We start from the raw sequence: 24,257 nt of genomic DNA on the forward strand, positions 1-24,257 counted from the left end.
ATATCTCTGAAAATAAACAATATGAATTTTATAATAATGATATGAGACAAAAATTTAAATTATTTTTGGTAGAATATTAAAAATGGTTAAAGCTATTGAATACTTCTACATAAGTAAGGTATTATTGTAAGCTCTTTATATCCTCATGCAATCCTTGCAATAAATACATTAAGTTGTGTTTTTACTGCTTTTACTGGTGATAAATTTAAGGTGATAATATTATTTAAATTAAATTAAAAAACAAAGAAATTAGTTAAGTTCAAGCCTACATAGGACAAAAATGACAGAGCCAAGGTTGAGGCCTGAACCATAGGTATATTAAATTCTTTATTTTCTGGTGTTTTGGCAATGTCATCCTTAGCAGCAAATCCGGAAGTTATTTTCTCCCTTTTAGATGTTGAAGGGACCAAAAATATAGTGCATCAAGAAAGTATAGTGACAGTAAGAATAAAATCACTTTCTAATGCTCCTGCAGAAGAGAAACCAGATTATTTCACCATCTCATAAATTATTAATGGACTTGGTACATGCATGGGAGGATCAGGTTGACTTTACTGAATATATTATGCACCTCTCTGTCTTTTATAACTACATGTAGATAGCATGTAAGAACTTAAATATTCACTTTTTAATTCAAAATAGGAGAAATAAAAGGAGGGACAAATGGATATAGTAGAGTGAGGTTAGATTCCAAACACAATACTACCCTAAGTCTCCTATATTTATACAGGGTAAAATCTATTCATCTAATTAAATAAAATAGATTTATATGCCCTAAGTCATATATTATATAGAAAATATAAAAGGAAAACATTGAGTTTGATTCAAAACTTTCCAAAATTAAATATGCATATAGCATAAGTAATATCACAGTTAACTTTGGATGCCCAGTTCTTTTATTTCTAACCATCTTACGAAAACATTTTTTTAAGATTAATGTTGAACTGGGAATTATGTTTATGATAGAATTTATTTCTGTTGTTCTAAGTTAGACTAATAGTTGCCTTAGATGTTTCCATAGCAACTTCAATAGGGAACATTTCAGAACACTTCCTTCCGGCAGGCATTTGAGAATATATATATGGACAGTCACTGTGTGAAATTTAGTCAAGAAAATCTCTCAGGGGGCGCCTGGGTGGCTCAGTTGGTTAAGCGACTGCCTTCGGCTCGGATCATGATCCTGGAGTCCCTGGATCGAGTCCCGCATCGGGCTCCCTGCTAGGCAGGGAGTCTGCTTCTCCCTCTGACCCTCCCCCCTCTCATGTGCTCGCTCTCTCTCATTCTCTCTCTCACAAATAAATAAATCTTAAAAAAAAAAAAAATCTCTCAGGGGCAAAATAATATTTTAAAACCATGTGTCACTTTGTACATTCTCTCTGAATTACAAAGAGTTTGGTCTCCACTCTGTTTCTGCCCACTGCTCAGGTGTTCTTCAGGCTTCATGATATCTGGAAATTTTTTTACCTTCAAGATCTCAAAATCTGCAAAAAAAAAAAACCCTCAAAATCTGAAGTTCTATTTTCTGATGATAAACCTGTGTTAACATTTCTCATATTTCTTAACTCCTACTGAATTCGATCATTAATTGATCATCAGTTGCCATTCCCTAACCCTGTGCTATTTTTGCTGTCTAACATTGGTGTTCTGGCTTTACTTATCTCCACCCAATGAGAAAAATGATGGTCAGCCATTTGAGGATCATCATTTTTTGCCATTTTGACATGCCACATACTTACGACCTTCTGCCATTCCTGCTTAGCAAATTCTGTTTTGAGTCTCTCCCTGTTAATTCTGCCAGTTTCTGTTTCTAGATAGGTATGATGTTGCCAAACGATACTAATTAGAGCCCACAAATGGGTGACTATGTAATTGATGTCTTTTTATTTATTTATTTATTTGACAGAGAGATACACAGCGAGAGAGGGAACACAAGCAGGGGGAGTTGGAGAGGGAGAAGAAGGCTTCCCGCTGAGCAGGGAGCCTGATGTGGGGCTTAATCCCAGGACCCTGGGATCATGACCTGAGCAGAAGGCAGATGCTTAACAAATGAGCCACCCAGGCGCCCCTGTAATTGATGTCTAAATCAGAAACACTTTTCACTTTTGAAAGTGAAAGAGGATAATATAAAAGTGGTATAAACCAGTTCTGTCTCAGAGAAACTAGGGTGTGTCATCCCAACAAAAGTAGACCTATTTTCTCATCAGAATAAGTCTTCAGTGATGCCTGAAATTCTTTTTAAATTTTTTATAAAAAATTTAGTCAATTCCCTATTAGCCATTTCCAGTGTTAACTCTAAGTTTGAGTCTCAAGAAATGAATCCCTTCATCCATTCCAAGTTTAATTCAACCAGAATTCATTACTCTGTCCTTCCATTAGAGGACTGAAACCTCACCATGTCAAAATATCTCTCAGTAGTCATTTTCCTTGTGTGATTAAAACAGTCCTTTAATTCTTACTCAAAGTTCTATTCATTTCTTTTGGGGAAGAAGGTGGGGTCAGGTGGTAGAGGCTGGGTCCATCATAATTTCTTAGTTTTCTTCTGACACTGATTATAGTCTCCCAGAATGTATGAAATGCTTCTTTCCAACCTGTAGACCTGGTCATTATCTAAGAGTTTCTCTGTGGTTTTATAGACATATTTCTGTGGGGGAATTACTCATCCATTATAGTAGATTCAAGCGTGCCTTAAGCAGTTGTCACTCTCCAATCCTCTTTTTTACAGATGTGTTAGTTGATGGATAAATATCTGAATTTTCAATGATACCTCAAAGTTAGGAAGTCCAAAGCTAAACTCATTTTGCCATTGAGTGTACAAATTTCATTATTCCAATTTAAAAAATCACTGCATTTCCTTATTGGGTCATAGTCACAAACCTGGGGTTAGTCATAAATGTCCCTGTTTTTAGTATCTCCAGATAAAATTAGTCACCTTGCCTTGTAGGCTGTTCTTCCACCACCCTCCTTACATGTATTACCAAGTTGTGCCTTCTTACTGATATTATGTCAGTTAGCCCCACATAGTGCTCCTACTACATTAATCTTAAAGCTTAATTCTGATCATTTCAAGCCATTGAGCTATTCAAGAACTTTTTATGTTTCTTCTTCTTTTGACGTAAGTACAGACTCCTTACCTTTGCATTCATGGCTTTCCTTTCACTGGCTTCAAAACATACGCCCAGTTGTTTTTTCTCACAATAGTCCATATTATTAGCAAGATTGGATGGCATGTTATTTCTTAATGTTATAGAATGTTCATTCTGTAATGGACATCTATGTCGAAACATCCATCCCTCTGTGGACATCTCCTGTTGAAACTCCATATTCTTAAGGCCCTTCTCAAACTTAATCTCTTCCATGAGAAATTGTTCACTCTCTTATCAAATTTGAAATCTTTCTTTAATTCCTATTAGCACTCCATTCTTACTTTTTAAATTTATTTTATTCTATCTCATAAATGTTATATATGTACTTGTTTTATCCTCCTTATAGAGTGCTGTTTCTAAAGGAGAGGGTATAAGATTTACTCATGGTTTGAATACAGGAACACCAAGCTTACGCTAGCCAATTATTAAGTACTTGTTGAAATCATTGTACAAATCTATTTGACTACTGTAGAAATATGTGATAACTGTGATGTAAAAATATTGCTAGAACTCTCTGCAAGCAAAGTTGTTTCCAATAGTCAGATAGCAAGTATCATTATACCCCCAAAATAGTTAAACTGGCTGATGCATGAAACAAGTACAGGATTTTTTTCATAGGTAAATCCTAATCTCTGATAGAGCTAAGAAAAGATACCAGGTCCTTAATATACCTCTTTTCCTGTTCATTTTAAACAGAGCCCTTTATATGCATGCAAACTGCTGCAATCATTCATTAAGTAGATTCAATCTCTCATTTTCCTTAAATCATCACTGATTTGAGCTTACTGTTTTTTCAATTTAGCCCTAAGAAAATTATGGCCAGTTATTCATTCTCTAATTAACCTAAAAGTGAATTATATTTCATTGCTTGTAGGATGGTATGGGAAATCTGAGAGTCACCAAGAAGGGAATCCGACTTGAAGGTATATCTGAGTTTCTACTTCCATTGTATGTGAAAGAAATTCATTCCCGAAAGGTATGTGATCCTGGCTTTGGCTTACTGTAAAAGATAATTTAGAGGTTATGTTTTAGCTTGAAATAGGAGGCTAAAACCCCCTTATCTCTTCAGCATGTATTTAGTTTCCTTAAGCGAAAGATTGATTTGAAGAAATCAAAACAGTGAAACAATTGAAAAACCAGTGGAGAAGGTTAGTTTTAAACTGACAAATTAGAGAACCATTTTGAATTAAACTGCAGTGTTGCTTTAGTTAGTCTATAAATTTGCCCCTCTATTTTTCAATAGAAGTAAAAAATACACAATTATAGTAATTTCAAAAGGGGCATTTGATACATCTTGAGTAATTTTTGCAGGAAACATTGACTTGAATAAATGGTTTTATTTTAATATATTATAAATCTTTTTAGCTCAAATGAACATGCATTTTCTAAAAAAAGATGAGAAAGAGTCTTAGTATAGAAATTCCATTTATTTCTGGATGAACATTATTTAAAACAAGTGAGAATATTTACCCTTTCAAATGTGTGGGTGTGTGTATGTGTGCCTTGTGGGTATTTTATCTCACTGAGCAGCATGCTAAAAATCAAAAGATTGTAGCTTAATCATTGTGCATTTTGGCTTCAGTGTGTTACTTTTCAGAAAGTAGCAAGTATTCTTGGGTACATGAAAATAAAACTAGAATCTTTCAAAATCTATTGGGCATATGTATGTATGTGTGGAAATTTAGTAAGTCAGAAAAAATGAAAATCTTGTTATTGTATAAAATGTGGAAAGATTATTAACCTTCATAAATATGAAAGTCTATTTTAGATTAGAATAATTTTTAAATATTACCAATATAATATATTAGCAAATGGGTTTCATAGTAAGCCATGGTTTAATAATTTGCTTCAAAGCTATTTTTCCCTTAAATATCAAAGTGAAAACAAAACAGAGGATTATTTTTATAAAACTTCTAATTAGGTTAATTATATTAACTTTAAATTTTATTTTATTCTGTATGAACCTGCAGAGCTTCACAAATATGTTATATTGATTGCCACTCTAGGTACTAGAATTTTACATTGAGGGATTACTTGCTGGATTTTGGGAAGACGAATAATATGATAGACACATGTATGAAAACCTGACCTTACTATAAAAACTTACTAAATTTAAAATAAAAAAGTTGTATTTTTGTTTTATTTTCTTTTTATGAAAACTAAAAGACTAACATGCATACCCAAGTTAGTGCCTTCCCTCTGACTGGACATCACCAACACTCACTTATTTACTGGTTCTTCTTGTGGTTGGCACTATTAAACAGTTTAATATTTGAGGAAATGAAAACTTATGCATGGAAATCAAGAAATTACTTAACACAGGAAGGTGAGAGTAATCATAGGCAGGAACTTCTTCGAAAATGCATTCCACTGATAAGTCCAGGGACAGCAAAGATTTACCTTCAAAGCCATTTTAGATCAATTTAGAGTGGCTGCCTGGGAATCCAACTTAGAGAAGGGTTGGTAAGCCCTTCGCCAGCAGGCAGGTCACAGAGTTTATCTTCCCAGCCAGAACATTTTTGAGAGTGTAACAACAGCTGTAAACCAGGATTCTCCTGGGAAACTGGGATGTATGTTTACGCCATCAGTGGACCAAATAAGAGAGTCGACTAATGTGTGAGCTTCAAAGTGTGAGCTGGTGGCAGTCAGACTCTCTAACCTTTATCCCTGGGGAAGTTCATCACCTCAAGTTCATAAGCATTTCCAAACCCACTGTGTTGATTGAAACCTCTATGCTCCTTTCACATCCCAGACCTGTTGCTTGTCCTCACATCTCTTCTTTTATCGTTTGTCTCTCAGTGGTGACTGCAAAGCCTGGCACAGTGAGAGCAGGTGGGACCATGTATCCTCAACAGTCAGACAGGAGGCTGGGTGTGACAAGAGAAAAAATAGAGATTCGTTTCCTCTTTGAAAATTTCTCTACACACACACTATGAACACAAATGAAGAGAAAAATATGTCTTTTATAAACAGTTCTGGGTTAGGATTCTTTTGTCCATGAATGTATGCAGTTGTTCATTCTCTGCCATAAAGCCTATTCACTGTTTTAAAAAGCCAGCCACAGTTTCCCTGAGCCTGAGTTTTCTTAGTAATAAAGTGAGTTTCGTAGAAACTTATCAAAACACTTAATTCTTAGATTAAGAAAGAATACCAAAATTTCAGTAATACTAGTAGAAATGAGATTTTTCAAAACCCCATTATACATTTCAGTATTTACACACATTTTTGTGTATTCAAATAATTTTTATGATAAAATGTTAAAGTTCCTGTAGGTCTAACTTAAAGAAATCTACTCAATTAAAAAGATACTTATAAAGATTCAATTAAGATGAGAAAAATACTACTATTGTGTACAACAATTTTAATTTGTGCAAATTTTTTTCCTGTAATTTTGATTTGTGTGTGTATGTGTGTGTGTGTGTGTGTGTTTTCCTGAATTAATGTCAGTGGGTAGCTTTCTTTATATTTAGTAAGTATTCCACTCTGAAATAAAGAATTTTTTTATTTAAAGTAACTTCCTGGTTATGTAGGAATTTAATCCCATACAACTAGACAGAATGATCTCTATTAATCAAAAAATGCAGTTGCCCACAGACACACACATCTAGTCTCCTAACCTAGTAAACCATGGGCTGTTTCTACTCTATGCTAATTGGTCCCCTGCCCCTACCAGCAGATATCTATAGATATTTCAAGTTTATTATTATATATCACTGTTTATTCTCTTCTCCATGTTTTTAAAAAAGCAACCTTTTTAAAGTGGTCCATTATTATCAGTACACAGGAAAATATTATATTCTATATTTGAAATATCTGAAGAATTCAATGTATCTTTCAGAATTAGCAACACTATTTCCAGGGAGTAAGGACTTACTAAACATTAGTGAAGTTAAATATATAGTTTTCTTCAGGTAGGAAAAGTATGAAAGATATGGGATTTGGGGCTACCTTACATAAATGATAATAATGAAAGTAAGATTTTGAATCAATATTCAATGCACATGATCTAACATGAGGTCAAAATTTTTGAACTGTCAGGAAATTAGGACATGTAATCATCAGGCTTTTTTTTCCCAAGGTTTCATGAGTCCAGAGAACTAAGGTGGTTAAATTACCTACATTTCACTGATTCTTGCCCGAAAAATTTGCATCATGCAGTTCTCTAGAACTTTTTGTGTTACCCAGCCTCATCTAATATTAATTGAACAGCTCTCTTATTAATTTTTTTGTCTGTTCAAGTGTCCTTAATTAAGGTGATACCTCACTGTTGACCCCTATCCCAGCATCCTTCATGATGGACTGATAATTATGCAAGAGAACTGCCACCAGATAATTCCAATTCCTGTAACTCCACAGCAAAGCAAAGTGAAATTTGAGCTCTTGGGACTCCTGTGTTAGCAGAGCTGGGAGGAAGGCCATGCTCTCCCCTTCATGTACAGTCATTTCATTTGGCCTCAAAGCTGGGATGCTCAGTTCTTGGTCACAACCAGTTTTTGGCCTTGTGTTTTCAATTATTCTTTTTAGAGTTCAGACACAAAGCCATGGGGCCATACAAACATAGCAGACTTCGTCCCTGCTTATACAACATACCCAACTCCTGACCCTGTATCTTTCAGGTACCTTGGCAAATCTCCTCCATGCAAATCAATGCATACAAAGAAATATCTGCAAGTTTGTGTAATCATTTTATTATCATCATTATTATCATTATCATTTTACATTTAAGTGTTCAATTGTGTATTATTTTGCTAAATGTCTTTATTCAAGTTAAAAACACATATCACCCCCAAAATTTTTACATTCAGAAAAGAAACCATTAACATATGATAAACATCATCCCAACTAGGTAATTACACATCTGCACAAATAAAAGGGTAAGTATAGAAAGAGACAATTACATGCTATTTTTAATTAATATATTACACATGCTTTAATAAATGAAAAATCTGAAATTAATGGGAAAGCATTGCTGAGCTTAAATATTTCTTTATCACAAGAATTTTTTTAAAAAACTTGTCTTTATGGTTAAGAATAAAAGACTCTGAATATCATTAAGAAGCTGGATGCATTAGCTCCATATTTTAATTTCAGACAGTGTTCATTAACTCCCTGCAGTGCAATCTGAGGTGATTAGCTCCTCTCCAATTTGTCCTTACCCCTCTTCATTTTCAATTTTTTTGATAATTATATTATTTTAACTTTGTTAGAATTCATAATATTTACATTATGTTCTGCAACTTTAATTGCATTGGCACTTTGGTCTTAATTCTACAGATAGATGGCTGTGGTACTAACCATCAGCTCCTTTTATTATGGCTTCTTCATGATGGAGTTTGTTATTCCAATCATTTCTTCCTTACTTGTATTTCATTGTTAATTAGTTTTGCTTGTTAATCCTTGAAATAGTTCATGCTGAAGGTGTCTCACTGTTGTCTTTATTCTTTTCTGGGAGTACTATTAATGGTTCATCCCTTCTTTTCCTGTTACCTAATTGCGCTATTCAATTCCACCGCTGAATATTGCCATAAAAAGTTTGTGGGCAGCCTGGTATGTTTCTCCTGCTGATGACATGAACTTTCTGCCTAGATGCCTGATACATTTTTGCCATTTCATTTCAGGAAAATGTTGTCTAGTATATCACTCACTATCTTTCATTTTCATTTGCTTGGGGCTTCAATTCAGAGAAAGCAATAATTCTTGTGTTGGATCATCTTTGTCATCCACAGCTATCATAATTTCTTTAATTATTTTTAAACTCTTTATTGTTCTTCTGCATGCAAGTAACTGTCATTATCTGCAGTCTTTCTTCCATATCTTTATTTTTTTTCACATGAATTTTGCCCTTGCTCTAATTCTCTTATTTTATGTATAAGGGTATTGTTCTGATTATTGGAATTTTCCATACATCCATAGTCTCCTTGTAAATCATATTAGGTTATTTTATTGTCTTTGAGCTATGGTTTTATTAAAATTAAAAATTTATCATTCTAAAACTTAAAGCACTTGCCTGACCTAGTTTGAATGATCTCCACTGATCACAATTTGGGGTAGGGGAATTACTGTCTTAGTTACTTTGTTTCACCAGCGAGATGGTTGCTGGGAAGAGGAGGATAGATGGGGACTTTTTTTCCCTGTCTGAAGTACTACAAAATGACATGCCAACCAGATGTGGACTGTTTTAATTCTGTGGGTCTTACTGGCCCTTTCTGCCTCTGAAGAATTCTTCCAGTGGTGCATATATTCTTGGTAGACTTTTTTCAGTACCATCTACTTTGCCACCTTCTTTTCCTCTATCCACATAAGTTTATTTAGGTTAGACTTCTCTGAAATATATTAACACTCCTTTTCTTCTGGTGATATAGATGAAAGTAGGGTAGGGATACATGTTATAAGGTACTATGAAGTAATTGCTTTCTTTTCTTGGCTTCCACTTTTTCAAGTTTATAGCATAAACTTAAATCAAAATTGTCAGCTGTTCCAAGAAAAAAGTAATTTTTAAAAGAAAGATTTGTGGGGTGCCTGGGTGGCTCAGTCGGTTAAGTGTCTGCCTTCAGCTCAGGTCATGATCTCGGGGCTCTGGGATGGAGCCCCGCATCAGGCTCCATGCTCAGTAGGGAGTCTGCTTCTCCCTCTCCCTTTGCCCCTCCCTGCCACCCCACCACCCCGCTAATGCTCTCTCTCTTACTCTGTCTCTCTCAAATGGATAAATAAAATCTTTAAAGAAGAGAAAGAATTGTGGTTTAATTTTTTAAGCAGTGAAGGAGAGAAGATTTTGAAAACTTTTCTATTTGGATGTATAGTATTAGGTAAAATCCTTCCTTCCCTCCTTCATTCCTTTCTTTTCTTTTCTTTTTTCTCTTCTTTCTTTCTTTCTTTCATGGCCAATAGTCCCTAATACTATAATTTGAATAATCCATTTGTCCTATCACTGATTTGAAGAATGACTTTCTCATATACTACATTCTTAAATGTACATGGATTTATTTCTGGTCTCTCTGTTCTGTTCTGTTAACATACTTAGACTAAAACCAAACTTTAGGAATTTTTTTTTTATAACTATGAGAGCAAGTTCTTTTTTATTACTCTTTTTTCAAAAGTTTTTGCCTATTGTGCATTTTCTCTTTCAAATGAACTTAATAATCAGCTGTCAAGTTTCATAAAAATTCCTGTTGAGAACTTAATTATGGTTAATATAATTTGTGGGAAATTGACATCTTTATAGTTTTGAGTTACCTATCTAGGAACATGGCTTCTCTTTTGATTTTTTTTTAGAACTTACTTTGCGTTGCTTAGGAACATTTCTTAATATCGTTTTCATATACGCATTACAGATTTGTTGTCAATCACATTATGGTTCTTATTGCATATAGGAATGGCTTTTCCATTCACTTTTCTCATCGGCCTTTGTGCTTATATAAAAAAGGTGTTCTTTTTGGTGTGGATATATTCTGACCATTTTTTAAAAATTTTATTATTTCTATTATATTTAAAATCATTTTTGGCCAATAATGATTTTTAATAATAACAGCTAACAATCAGCTTACACTAGAACTCTAGAGTGAAATTCCTGGTTTCAAATCCTGGCTCTGTGAGTTAGCAGTTTTGACTAATTACCTTATTTAACTTCTCTGTGTCTTACTTTTTTCATATGTAAAATAAAGTTCATAGTAGACCCTAATGTTTTTATTATTAAAACAATGGTAGTGTCCAGCCCTACTAAGAGAAATATTACTTTTAATAAAAGTCAAACATTACATTAAATGCTTTGCATATTTTAGCTCATTCATCCTTACTGTATGATATGTATTATTATGAAAGAATATATTTTGAAAGTAGAGTTTAAGGATTTGCTGACACACTATAAATAAGATGTAATAATAAGAGATAATCTAATATTATATCAAAATTTTTGTTCTGAGTTGCTATTAACCAATTGGGGGAAAGTAGGGAGTGGGGGAAGATTGTGAGCACATTTTCGGAACTGTTAATTTGCCTATTAGGAGAGCATGGATTTCAGGTTATACAGGTGGATCCATGAGTCTGGATTTCATGTTGGAGGTGCAAGTTAGAGATATAAATTAGAGATATTGTCTGTCTCTATCTATCTGCCTATGTATCTGCCTATCTACCTGATTTCAGTACATGAGATTAGACAAGGATATCAAGTAAGTGAGTGTAAATAGAAAATTTAAGGAAGTTTATTGAATGAATCCTTGGGCATCCAAAATTGAATACTTTGGAAAGAAGTGGAAGAACCAAACACAGACTAAGAAGGAAAGGAGATTGAAGTAGGAGAAAAACCAAAAGAATGTGGTATCTTGGAAGCAGAAAGAAGAAAGGGTTTCCAGGTTGATAGAGTGAAGAACTGTTTCTGATAGGCCAACTAAAATGAAGACTGAAAATTTATCCTTCCATTATTAGCTTGATTATGCCTTAATCAGAAGGTTTTTTTTTTTTTTAAACTACTTATTTATTTTAGAGAGAGAGAAGGCATGAGCAGGAGGGGCGGAGGGAAAGGGAGAGAGAATCTCAAGCAGACTCCCACTGAGTGTGAAGCCCAATGCGGGGCTCAATCTCAGGACCCTGATATCATGACCTGAACCGAAAACAAGAGATGGACACTTAACTGACTGCACCACCCAGGTGCCCCAGAAACAAAATAGTTTTTATCACATTTTAATGTATCTATTAATATGACTTTTATTTTTAATGTATTGATTGAATTTCATGAAAAGATATTCAAACATCAGAGCATCTTTTTATTACTGAGACAATCTTTTTTGTTGTTCATGAGGTAGCAATTTTTTATTAAACAATCCTGAACATTAAACTTTGCACTTTACAAACCATTTTTATACATACTACCTTACTTAATCCATACTGCTATCCATGAGGAGATATTGTCTTCATTTACATATGGCAATCCAGCTGCCTTAAATCACACAACATAAATCTCAATACTGTGACTAGAATCTCAGTCTTCCTGTCTTGAATCACTGCTTTTAACAATTCATCAAACTCTCCAAATTAATACTTTTTTACATATTCTCCAGGAAACCCAAATTTCTAATTATGTATCTGGAGTGCTGGGCTGGACCCATGGAAGAAGGTATGGGGGCAGTTTGAGCACATTGGGTAGTAGACCTTGTTTAGGAACAAGAGAAAAAATAATAATACCATGGTAGGAAATTATCATTAAACTGGGAGACAGTTTGAAGTTGCTGAATATGTAAGCATAGGTGAAATTACTTGTCAAAGAAAATATTCCTTGGACTTAGAAACAACAAAAACAAACAAACAAACAAAAAAACTACAGGGAGACTCCAAAAAATACTGTGTATTTTTTTCTAGGGATGTTCTGTGATTGTCCTCTCACTAGTGTGGTCTCCCAGACTCCACTGAAGCCTTGCAGAGAAATCAAGATTTTCTTGTCACCTCATACTTAATCAGCTACCTTTATAAACAGACATGTAAACTAGTTACATGGTTCTCTTCTCTACCAAGACACACACACACACAGCCCTTCACTTACTACTTTTCAAGAAAATATGTGAGATAATGACATAGCAAACCCAGAACAAAAGAGAAGCACCCATTAGCTCAGGTTGCTGTTACATACAGAATCAGAATTTTTTTTGGGGGGGGCGGGCAATCTGTTGCAGAGAACCTGGAATAGAGATATAGTAAACGTAGTAAAATTGAGATGCTAGTAAATATTACGTCTTTTAATGCCTGACAATAATCTGATAAAACAATATAATTCAGTGTTAGGAATTACCTGCCTAAAGGAGCACAAATAATTAAGCATCAAATACCTGCTCATTCATCTCCAATAGCTCCTGCTACCAATTATTAAGTACTTTCCATATGCTAACTGCTATGTGAAGGACCTGGTATGCATGCTTACCTAATTCTCACAGCAACCCGCATGAAGTAGACATTATTACATTCACTTTACAGATGAGAAAAAAGCACGTGGCTCAAAGAAGTTATATAACTTACCTGAGAATCACAAAAAGTTGTGCAACAAGGATCAAATACAGGTTTGTCAGACTCTTATAACCCATGCCCTTAACTACTGGGAAATCTCTACATCTATGAGTGGAATAAGCCAAGTCTTGTCAGGAAGAAGGTAAAGGGGATTTCTCCAGAATTTTATTATTATTCAATTTGTGAAATATTGCATACTTTCTATAAAGTATGTTTTCTAAAATCCTTGCAATAGTTTGTTTTAAAATAGGTACTTAGGCCCTTTAAGAATTTTTCTTGCATGAGATAAAAAATAGACCGTTGTTATACTGAATGCCACTTTCTATCGAGTGGGATTTTAATGAAGTATCAGTGTCATTTCTTATAATGGAACTAAAAGAAATTGTACTCCAACTAGATTTCTTCACTATCCCCAAACTTACATATCTACATGAGCGTGTGGGCACACTGTTGGTATATAGGATCATCTTAGTCATGATGAGGAAAGGGATTTACTGAAAATGTCCAGAGTTCTGGGAGCAGACCGCAAAGAAAATATTAGCAACACACACATTAGTTCAGAGTTTTTCAAACTTTTTTGAATATGAACCATAGTGAGAAACAAATTTTACATTGTAGCCTAATATACACTCTGATTTTTTTCTAATTTAATATATTATAGCAAAGCCATCCTATTTTAATTTTGATTGAATTAAATAATTAACATTTCATAGATATATATTTGTTGCAACCCACCAAATTGATTTAATGGCCTTTTAATGTGTGTGATTTGAAAAACACTGCCCTAGCTATTAGCTCTTCAAATATTATGTTCAATTTGGCAAGGTATTTTCTCTTTTCTTTCAAGTGTCACAGATGTAATGGATTCTACAGTGGGGAATGTATAACACTTTATTTCAATTTCAAAGGAAAAAATACAAAAGGTCTAAATACCATGAAGGCAACAATCCTATGTTTTGAGCACTTCCTACAACTGTGCCTGCTAGATCGAAATTTTTAAACTTATTAGTATGTGTGTGTACTGAAAAATACATACATCTTAGTGAGTGTTTATTTTACTGAGAGAATGAATGGTTAGTATATTCAAAAAATATAAATTAAAATCACTCAAAAAGATGTTTCTCTGTCATGTTATACAATTGGAATACACAACCCTACTGGCCCTAATATTCTGCGTTTGTTTCACAAGTTTTTAACCAATATAAACGTGGTGAATTAGATCCTGGAATTGCCATATATAGCATAAGAAATAGTAGCCATATTAACATCATACTCATAAAGAAGCAAAGTAGTTCTCGCTTGCATTGTCTAAAAAGAATTGAAGAGAGCAGATCTCATTTTGAATTTTCAGAGCTTTATGTGTTTATTATGATCCTGTCTGTACTTGAACCACAAAATGATCTGCCTCATGTTTCTTATGACTATGATGTTGGTCGATGAAATTGTTTGTATTAGTTTACACGTTAATGGTTTGTTGTTTTTTTTTTTTTCCCTCTAGTTCTTTGTCCTAGATGTCCGCCCTGGGAACTGAGTTTGGGAATAATCTTAGTGACGGTATTTTCGCTTTGAAATGGGTCTTCCACACTAGATTAGTATCTATGGATCAAGCTGGTACACCTCCATAGGAGAGAATTTCAGCTGGGCTTTAAACAATGATTGGGGTTTGAATTTGAAATTACAGAATTTTTATGAGCAAGAAAATAATTTATAAAAAAACATTGTTTAGGAAACAGTAAATAGAACAGTTTGATTTGATATGAGGAATCATATCAAATCCAGGCAGGCACACCCTAAGTGTGTCTCAAGGCTTTCCAGGGGGTAACAAGGCATGGAGTTATCCTTTCTAGACTTTCGAGTTTCAAATGCACTCTTTCCTAAATTTGATCTCCCTGAGAAGGGCCCTGTAGCTGCTACTGCTCTTTTTCCTGCTTCTCTACCACTACTACTCTTCCTTGTTTTACAGAAGTAAAAGATTATCATTGGTCTTTTTTTTTTTTTTTTACATTTTTAAAAATATTGTTGTGAATATAAGAAGTTCAGAGTGAGGGAGAAGTGGTTGGTTAAGCAACAAAAAAAAGTTTGAGGATACACTGCCCAGGAAGTAAAAGTAAAAAGTTGATAGATTGATAAGTCAATAAATAAATGTAAAAGCAATAGAGATCGGAAAGTATCAGTGGCTGGGTAAGACTGTTGAAAGGGCAGCCTATGCATTCCTCCAGACCATAAGCTCATGGCAAGAAATCTCTCTTTTAGACTTATAAATAAAAAATAAGTTAATTATCGTGGGATAATATTTTTTTAAAGATTTTATTTATTTATTTGAGAGAGAATGAGATAGAGAGAGAGCATGAGAGGGGGGAGGGTCATAGGGAGAAGCAGACTCCCTGCTGAGCAGGGAGCCCGATGCGGGACTCGATCCCAGGACCCTGGGATCATGACCTGAGCCAAAGGCAGTCGCTTAACCAACTGAGCCACCCAGGCGCCCATATCGTGGGATAATATTAATATATTTATTTGAAATGAAACATTCAAATTTTTTTGATAGAAAGTAAGACTGGTTTTACTGATGATTTAGGTTGGATGGCAGATGTGTTCTATCATTTGGATAAGCTCAATGTAGAACTCCCCAAAATTGGAACATTCCACAAAATACATTTAAAATACATATGCAATAGTGTCACATAGTTTATCCCTTGTAAACATTAAACTTTAGATGCCAAAAATATTTCAAATGTCAGCTTAAAAATATTTGAGGGGATATAGTTTTAAAAATATTTTAGGGAGCTGAATGAGCAAAAAAACATTTGAAGAACAAAGATAAAAAGGAGCAAGGGAACATTGATTTGGAATGCAGCTTATGGCTTTACACATGCAGGGTTTGAATGCTAAGGAATTTGGAATTTATCCCTAAGGCGCTGATACTCTAAACTGTGCTATTATCTTGCTTAGTATACTATATTTCAAGTTAATGAAATGCATTTCTTTAAAAATAATAAACAGATTTTTCATTAACTGGAAAAGCTCTTCATTCTTACCCATTATTTGGGGTTGCTGTATTTTAATGTGGTAGACAATCATTCTTTTTAATATTTCTGAGACATAGAATGTTAGAAATTTTATTAAAAGGTATTACACTGAGCCATAGATAAAGATATATTTTTTTTTCTTTTTTTTTTTCAAGATTTTATTTATTTATTTGCGAGAGAGAGAATGAGAGACAGAGAGCATGAGAGGGAGGAGGGTCAGAGGGAGAAGCAGACTCCCTGCCGAGCAGGGAGCCCGATGCGGGACTCGATCCTGGGACTTCAGGATCATGACCTGAGCCGAAGGCAGTCGCTTAACCAACTGAGCCACCCAGGTGCCCGATAAAGATATATTTTTTAAACAGAAATACTCAGTATCTTAATACTAAAATCCATTACTCTTAATTATTACAAATTAAAATATTCATATTTACTCAATCGATGGTTTATAAATGATTTCTAGATATGAGATTGTTCTTTCAAATGAAATCTTGAAAAAAATAAAAGCAATATAATGCAAATGGAAATGGAGATCTGGCCCATCCATGAGAAGAATCTGTTGGATCTCTGGTATTCCTGCATTATACCTGGAAAAACACTGGTTTTGACCAATATTTTTAGTGTCATCCTACACTTCATTCATGGTACACTCAGGAGAGCTATCACAATAAAATCCAATTACAAATACTGTAACTACCTTTCTGTCCATATTTTACCATAGTATGCTTCATAATCATAAAAGCTCATACTTTATTATAGTCACGATTTTTGCTTTTTCAGATACTTCCCCCTTCTCTGATTTTCCTTTGATTTGCATTAATAAAATAATTGAAAGATTTAAGGTATAATCTCTACTTGTTAATTTTCTATCTCCATAACAATTGAAATCTCTTTTGAAGTAAAAGCAGCCTCCTATAAAACAGAACCTGCTTTAAATAGCACATTGACAAAATAAGTAATCTTTATCACAAACTTACTAAGACATATCAAGATCCTAAAATTCCCAGAGACTAAGAAAAGAAAGAATAAGTTAATTCGATGTAATTTTGGTTTCATTAATTTTATTAATGCTAAGTGTAACATTATTATTACAATGAATCTATATGTTGCTCTTGGTCATCCTGCTTTTTAGAAACTTAAAGTTATATCCTGCAACTTTACAAATGGGGTTGGTTCCAACAGTTTTTTTGGTTGAATCTTTAAGATTTTTTATATATAGCTTCAAGTCCACTTACAAGATTTGTATGGATTTCCAGGGAACTTAGGTCCTCTGGCTCCAATTTTCTGTCACTATTGAATGTTTTGGTTTGTTTTTCCCCCTGTATCATATGAAAGTTTTTACTTCTGCTATGACATTTACCCAAATATGGATTTCTGTCATTTCCTGGATTTCCCTATTTTCTTAATCCTCTAAAATGAACAGATATATTCACACATGATTTTTTTTTTAATTCTGTAAAGACCTCACGAAAGTTTTAAGGAGATAGAGTATTTACATTTTGATATGCAATGTGATAAAATGCTTATATTTTACAGGAAGTCTAAAATTTTATTTTAGAAATTGTTTATACATAGGTATTAGACATCTATAATATAAAAGCATTTTATCATACTGCTGAGTCATTCTTGCATTTCTGTCTTATTTTTCTTTCCCTCCCTTTCAAGAACAACAACTGGAAAATTCTTCTATGCGAATATGTGTTTGTGTATTTTTTATAAAAAAAAAAGGAAAATATGATAGAAAAATGCCCACCAATTTGTTAGTAGAATTTATATTTGATAATGAAATGAAACAGAACAGAATACAAATTTAATTTAGACACTTCAGTTTTTTAAAATTATTATAACAAGCATATGTCACAGGCCAAAAATTTGAACTCGTTTCAAGGCCCTAGTTTTCACACTATCCCTCAGGATCCCAGAGGATATTGTCATTTTCTCTCTTTTTTCTTTAGTTAAAAACCTAGAGAAAGGAGTCTTTCTTGCTTTAAAAAAAAAAAAAAGGGGTAGGTCAATCTACATAATTCAGGAAAGGAGAAAAAGAATGGAGAGGGAGAGAAAAGCTGAAAAGTACTGGAGGCATTTGTCAGATTCTATAAACATGGATGGGGCAGAAAAATAATTATGTATTCAGATTCTTTTCATAGATTTTGAGATATGCAAAGTAAGGTTTTGAACTATTAAAATTTACTTTGTGCTGTGAACTGTTTCTTTGACCCTGACACCACTCTAAGGCTGAATTACATGGTTCTAGTCTTTAACCAGGTCACGAAAGTATTAATTTAGAAATTTAAATGTCTGGGAAATAAGGAAGGAAACAATAAGAGGAATGGTTAATTAAATGTCATAGCTCTTGTATGCCCTGTAGTCACTGCCCATTGCCTACCTATGCAGTAGTTATTAGTTAAGTAAAAGTTATTGTAGCAGTATTTTTCCTTGATAAAATATTTAAGTTAAGTTCCTTTTATTCTCTCTCTCTTATTTCTTGAAATATAAATTATTGCAAATAATGGTCTTCAATAAATTTTAGGTGTAATTAGTAATTGTCTGCCATTGCATTTCTTGCCAGGAGGTATTTGTGAAGTGAATTATATTTCTATTATTCTTACTTTATCCTCAAGTACAAAAGGAGAAATTTAACATAATTTATACAAATACCTGCATTTATTGCTTTTTGATCTTTTTAAAATCAGTGCTGAGGTACCACCATGTCACTCTTGCCCTCCTCATCTATGATTTGCAATCAGCATTTCATGTTGCAGTTCACTCAGCTTAATACAGTTTCACCATCTTGACTTCTTCTTCTGATCATGAAAATCTAAAGGAGGGAAATAGAGTCAAAATACTCTTGACCATACCAGATAACAGAGTTTATCAGAGAGAACTTGGGAAATCATCCAATATAGCAAAAGGCTTTGCAGGGAAAGTAATTCTAGTATTTCCAAGTGCTTTACACCCCTACATTTGGAATAATGTTTAATTAGCTGAGTAGTCATTCAAATATCTAACCTTGTATGTTACTTCAAAATTCATAAAATTAGTGGACAGGCATATGGTTTTAATAGGGAAGTATATATGGGCGCCTGGGTGGCTCAGTTGGTTAAGCGACTGCCTTCAGCTCAGGTCATGATCCCAGGGTCCTGGGATCGAGCCCTGCATCGGTCTCCCTGCTCAGCGGGAAGCCTGCTTCTCCCTCTCCCACTCCCCCTGCTTGTGTTCCCTCTCTCACTGTGTCTCTGTCAAATAAATAAATAAAATCTTTAAAAAAAATAGGGAAGTATATAAACTATTAATTTTGGTTAATTAAGAATTTTATGTCATACTATAATGTCACATTTAACTTATTGTTTGCTGTAATCATGTTGTTTATTAGACTATTTTTGTTATAATAGTTATGAAAAATAGTTTAATTGCTTAAAAGCAATATTCGAAGACTGATTCAGATAGTTGCTAAAAAAAAAAAAAGGCTTTAACACAAAACTTAACACCTTAAAACCATAACCATTTATTATTCCTCTCAAATTTTTGCATATTCAGGCAGTTTTTCTAGTTTGTACTAACTGGACTGGGGATGGAAAATCTAGAATGTCCTCACAATTATTTGTCAGTTGGCCATGATGGCTGAGATGACATTACATATGGTCTTTCATCATTTAGGTTAGTCGTTGCTTGATCACATGAAAACACAATGGCTCCCAGCAGCAAAAGAAGGCAGCCCCATGTACAAGTGCATCTCAAGGCTCTGCTTATAGTCACTTTGTCCATGACCCATTAGCCAATAAAAGTCACAAGATTGAGCCCAAATTCATTGGAGAAATTGACTCTCTCTCCTAGTGGTAAACAATAAAGTCTGTTTACAAAGGACATACACCAATGGGAAGAATTTGTGGTCACTCTATAAGCTACTACAGAGGCTATCATTATTTCTGGTCTTAATAATTTTATAGCACTTTTTGTAGTTTTTTTGTACTTTACCAGTATGATTTTTCATGAAAGATTGAATTATATACTTATACATTTGTTTTAAAAGTAACATTTTAAATTAAACTTAAGATAAATATTTTCACTTAAAATCAGATAAGATTCCTAGATTTTTGCTATTTTATGTTTATGACATTGAAGATATGGAAACGCTGCTTATCAAATTGTTTTAGAAGTCTTGGTTTGGGGACACTGAATCTTTCCTTCAATTTTTAAATAAGCAATATAAATATTAGGAATGTTGGATATTATGATCATATCAACAAATGTAATTTATGTGGCATTACTCTGATTTACAAGGCATCGATCATGCCAGTCATTACCCATCTCTTTGAATTTATGCAGTTATGTTTTTCTTAGGATAGTAATATTAGTAGATTAGTTGTTGACATTGATTATCCTATGAAGATTTATAGGTTAGCATTATATTGTATTAAAATAAACACCAGCAAACATATGTGTCAATCTATTTGATCTAGGATCTTTACATAATAAAGCACCCTGAGCTAAGATAGATTGCTTTAATGCTTTGTATGTTCTGCTTGTCTCAAAGTTGATTTAATGAATATTATAGATTTTGATGTAATTATCAGAGTCTATATTTCCTAATTGTTATTAATTGATAATTTCACTGAGGCTAAAAATCTCTAAACTTGGTTCTCTTTAATTTTCTATATCAAGCCATGTCTTACTGCTATAATATAACCAAATTGTATTTATAATTAATGTGAAAATAGGTGTGCTATTTCCAGACTTATAATTGAATGGCTATAATTTCCTTTCTTACTGAAGTATAATTGAGATACATTATATTAGTTTCAGGTTTACAACATAATAATTTGACATTTGTATACATTGTGAAATGATATCTACATTAAGTCTATTTACCATCTGTTCACCATACAAAGTCACAATTTTTGTTCATTTGATGAGGACTTCTAAGATTTACTTTGTTAACACTTTCAAATTTGCAATACAATATTATTAACAAGAGTCCCAGTAATACATACCCCCAGAATTTATTTATTTTATAACTGGAAGTTTGTCCCTCCTGATCTCCTTCCCCCATTTTGCCCAACCCCCCAAACCTCCTGCCCTCTGGAAACCACAATTCTGTTCTCTGTATCTATGAGTTTTTGTTTTGTTTTGTTTTGTTTATTCATTTGTTTTATTTTTTGTAGATTCCAGATATAAGTGAAATTATTAGTAGTAGGAAGGAAATGATAAAAATCAAGGTGAAAATAAATGAAATATAGACTAAAAAGACAGTAGAAGAGATCAATGAAACTAGGAGTTGCTTCTTTGAAAAGATTAATGAAAATAACAAACTTATAACTAACCTCACTAAGAATAAAAGAGAAGAAGCTCATATAAATAAAATTAGAAATTAAAGAGAAGTTACAACTGATAACAAAAAATACAAAAGGTCATAATGGACTACTATAAACAAATATATGCCAAAAAATTGGACAACCTAGAAGTGGATAAATTCCTAGAAATATATGATCTTCCAAGACTGAATGAATCATGAGAAATAAAAAATCTGAATAGACTAATTACTAGTAAGAAGATTAAGTCAGTAATCAAAAACTCCTAACAAACAAAAGTACAGGATCAATTGGCTTCAATGGTGAATTCTACCACACATTCAAAGAAGATTGAATACCTGTCATCCTCAAACTCTTCCAAATTTGAAGAGGAGGGAACACTTCCAAAGTCATTTTAATGGGCCAACATTACCCTGATACTGAAACTAGACAAGGACAACACACATACACAAAACTGCAGGCCAATATCACTGATGGACTAGATGCAAAACTCTCAACAAAATATCAGCAAACCAAATTTAACAATACATTAAAAACACCATACACCATGATCAAGCAGGATTTATTTAAGGAATGCAGAGATGGTTCAACATACACACACTAGCAAAATAAAAATTAAAAAACATAATCATCTCAATAGATGCAGAAAAAGGCATTTGACAAAATTTAACATCCATTTATAATAAAAACTCTCAACAAAGTGGGTTTAGAGGGACCATACTTCAACATAATAAAGACCATATATGACAAGTCCACAGCTAACATCATACTCAATAGCAAAAACCTGAAGGCTTTTCCTTTTTGGGAACAAGACAGGGATACCCATTCTCACCACTTTTATTCACCATAGTATTGAAAGTCCCAGCCAGAGCAGTTAGGCAGGGAAAAGAAATAAAAGACATTCACAATGGTAAGAAGTAAAACTGTCACTACTTGCAGATGACATGTTTTTCTATATAGAAAATCTTAGACTCCACCAAAAAATTGCTAGAACTAATAAATGAATTCAGTAAAGTTGTAGGGTACAAAATCAATACGCAAAAATCTGTTGCATTTTTATATAGCAACAAAGAATTTTCAGAGAAATTAAAAAAATCCCCTTTGCAATTAAATCCAAAAGAATAAAATACCTAGGAGTAAATTTAACCAAGGAGATGACAGACCTGTACACTGAAAAATATAAGACATTGATGAAAAAAACTGAAGAAGACACAAATAAATAGAAAAATATTTCATGTTCATAGATTGGAAGAATTAATATTGTTAAAATTCCATATTACCCAAAGCAATATACAGATTCAACGTAATTCCTATCAAAATTTCAATGACAATTTTCACACAAATAGAATTTACAATTTTCATTTTGGCCACATTTTTAGGAAGTAAAATAAATCCCAAAAAAGGATACTGCTTTACTACAGCAAAAGGATGTAGAGCCATATACTTATGAGATATAAGCATTTTAGATTTTTTTCTGATATAAAAATACCCTCATATTTTCATTTAGGAAAATGATATTGTGATATCATTTATAGGTGGCTTTATGATTTTATTAATCTTTTTTTCACAAACATGAAGCCAAATTAAAAATATAGCAAACAAAACAAACAAACAAAAAACTATAGCAGACTATATGCATCATGATTTTCATTATAGTGTTTCAGAGAAATAGTAAGAATAAATTAGGAAAAGAATAAATGATAGTTTGGATAGAAATTAGGTTTTTGATGTCTTATAAATGTCTTTATTTATTTTAGAAAAAAATCCATAATGGCTTGGTTAACTAAGGGAATAATTTCCCTCTCACCTATGTAGATACACTGCAACACCATTTATTTTTCTAGTAATAAAAAATAAAAGTCTCTGGCAATATTGTAATTCCAAAAAAAAAAAAAGATTGAGTCAATAATGAAATGAACATAAAGCAATTCTGATTTTTTTATTTTTAGAATGCAAAATATACTGATTGATATTTTGCTACTTAGTGTAATTGGTTATCCATTATTTCCACTGACAATCCAGAAGACTCTGATGTTTCAGTATGTCACTGTTGATGTGTTATGTTTCACTGGAAGTCTTTTAGAATCATTCAGTTGTAACAAAAATATACATTTGGAGTACATAATTTTAGGTTGTCACTTCTGTGAATCAAATGACTCATTGTTCATTGAAGCAATGTTTGGTTTTCTGTACAAGGGTTTAAATAAGAGGACTTATAACCTATGAACATCCAGCTAGTGTGTGTGGGGAGGGGGGGAGGCAATATTGGTTTGTAAATAAATCCAAGTCCTTTACATTCAGAATTTCTAATCTTAATATTTTTATAGGATAAATGAAAAGTTATATTTTATTTTTAAAGTAACTCTATCTTTTGTATTAATGTATTTGTCTCATATGTTCTAGCTAGGATTAGTTTCCATTATGTAATGTTTCTTCTTATGATTTTGCTTTTCAGATAATTTGAGAATACATTGCAGTAAATTATTCCTTGTAGAAACTGGTTCCAAAATATGTTTAGAGATTTTAAATAGGTTTGTTTTACTTTGTTTTTAAGATCTTTTTATTTCCCAAATTATCTCAGACAAAAGTGCCCATCAGATATCTCAGGCGGTTAATGACCTTTGATGAGGGTGTTCAAAGATGATAGAAAAAAAAGGTAGACAAGCTACCCTCTGTCTAAGAGGGTAGCTTGAGCACGTGGTCAGGGAAAGAAATATAAACATGGCTGAAACTGGAAAAATTGGGGGGTCATGTTAATTGTCTCTCTGAACTTGAATCACAGATTGAGATTT

At 33.1% G+C, this 24,257-nt stretch overlaps 1 protein-coding gene across 1 annotated transcript in view; it reads left to right on the top strand.

The window, feature by feature from the left end:
- Positions 1–348: 348 nt before the first annotated feature.
- SGCZ (sarcoglycan zeta) overlaps positions 349–24,257 on the top strand; it is a 188,262-nt gene continuing 164,353 nt past the window's right edge. Inside the window, exons 1-2 of the mRNA XM_081812888.1 lie at positions 349–441; positions 4,018–4,119. Of these exons, the coding sequence (XP_081669014.1) occupies positions 349–441; positions 4,018–4,119 (195 nt within the window). The remainder of the gene's footprint in view (positions 442–4,017; positions 4,120–24,257) is intronic.

Source organism: Leptonychotes weddellii, chromosome 2 (assembly GCF_054177405.1).
Source record: "Leptonychotes weddellii isolate Sample4059 chromosome 2, ASM5417740v2, whole genome shotgun sequence".
NCBI classification, from domain to species: domain Eukaryota; kingdom Metazoa; phylum Chordata; class Mammalia; order Carnivora; family Phocidae; genus Leptonychotes; species Leptonychotes weddellii.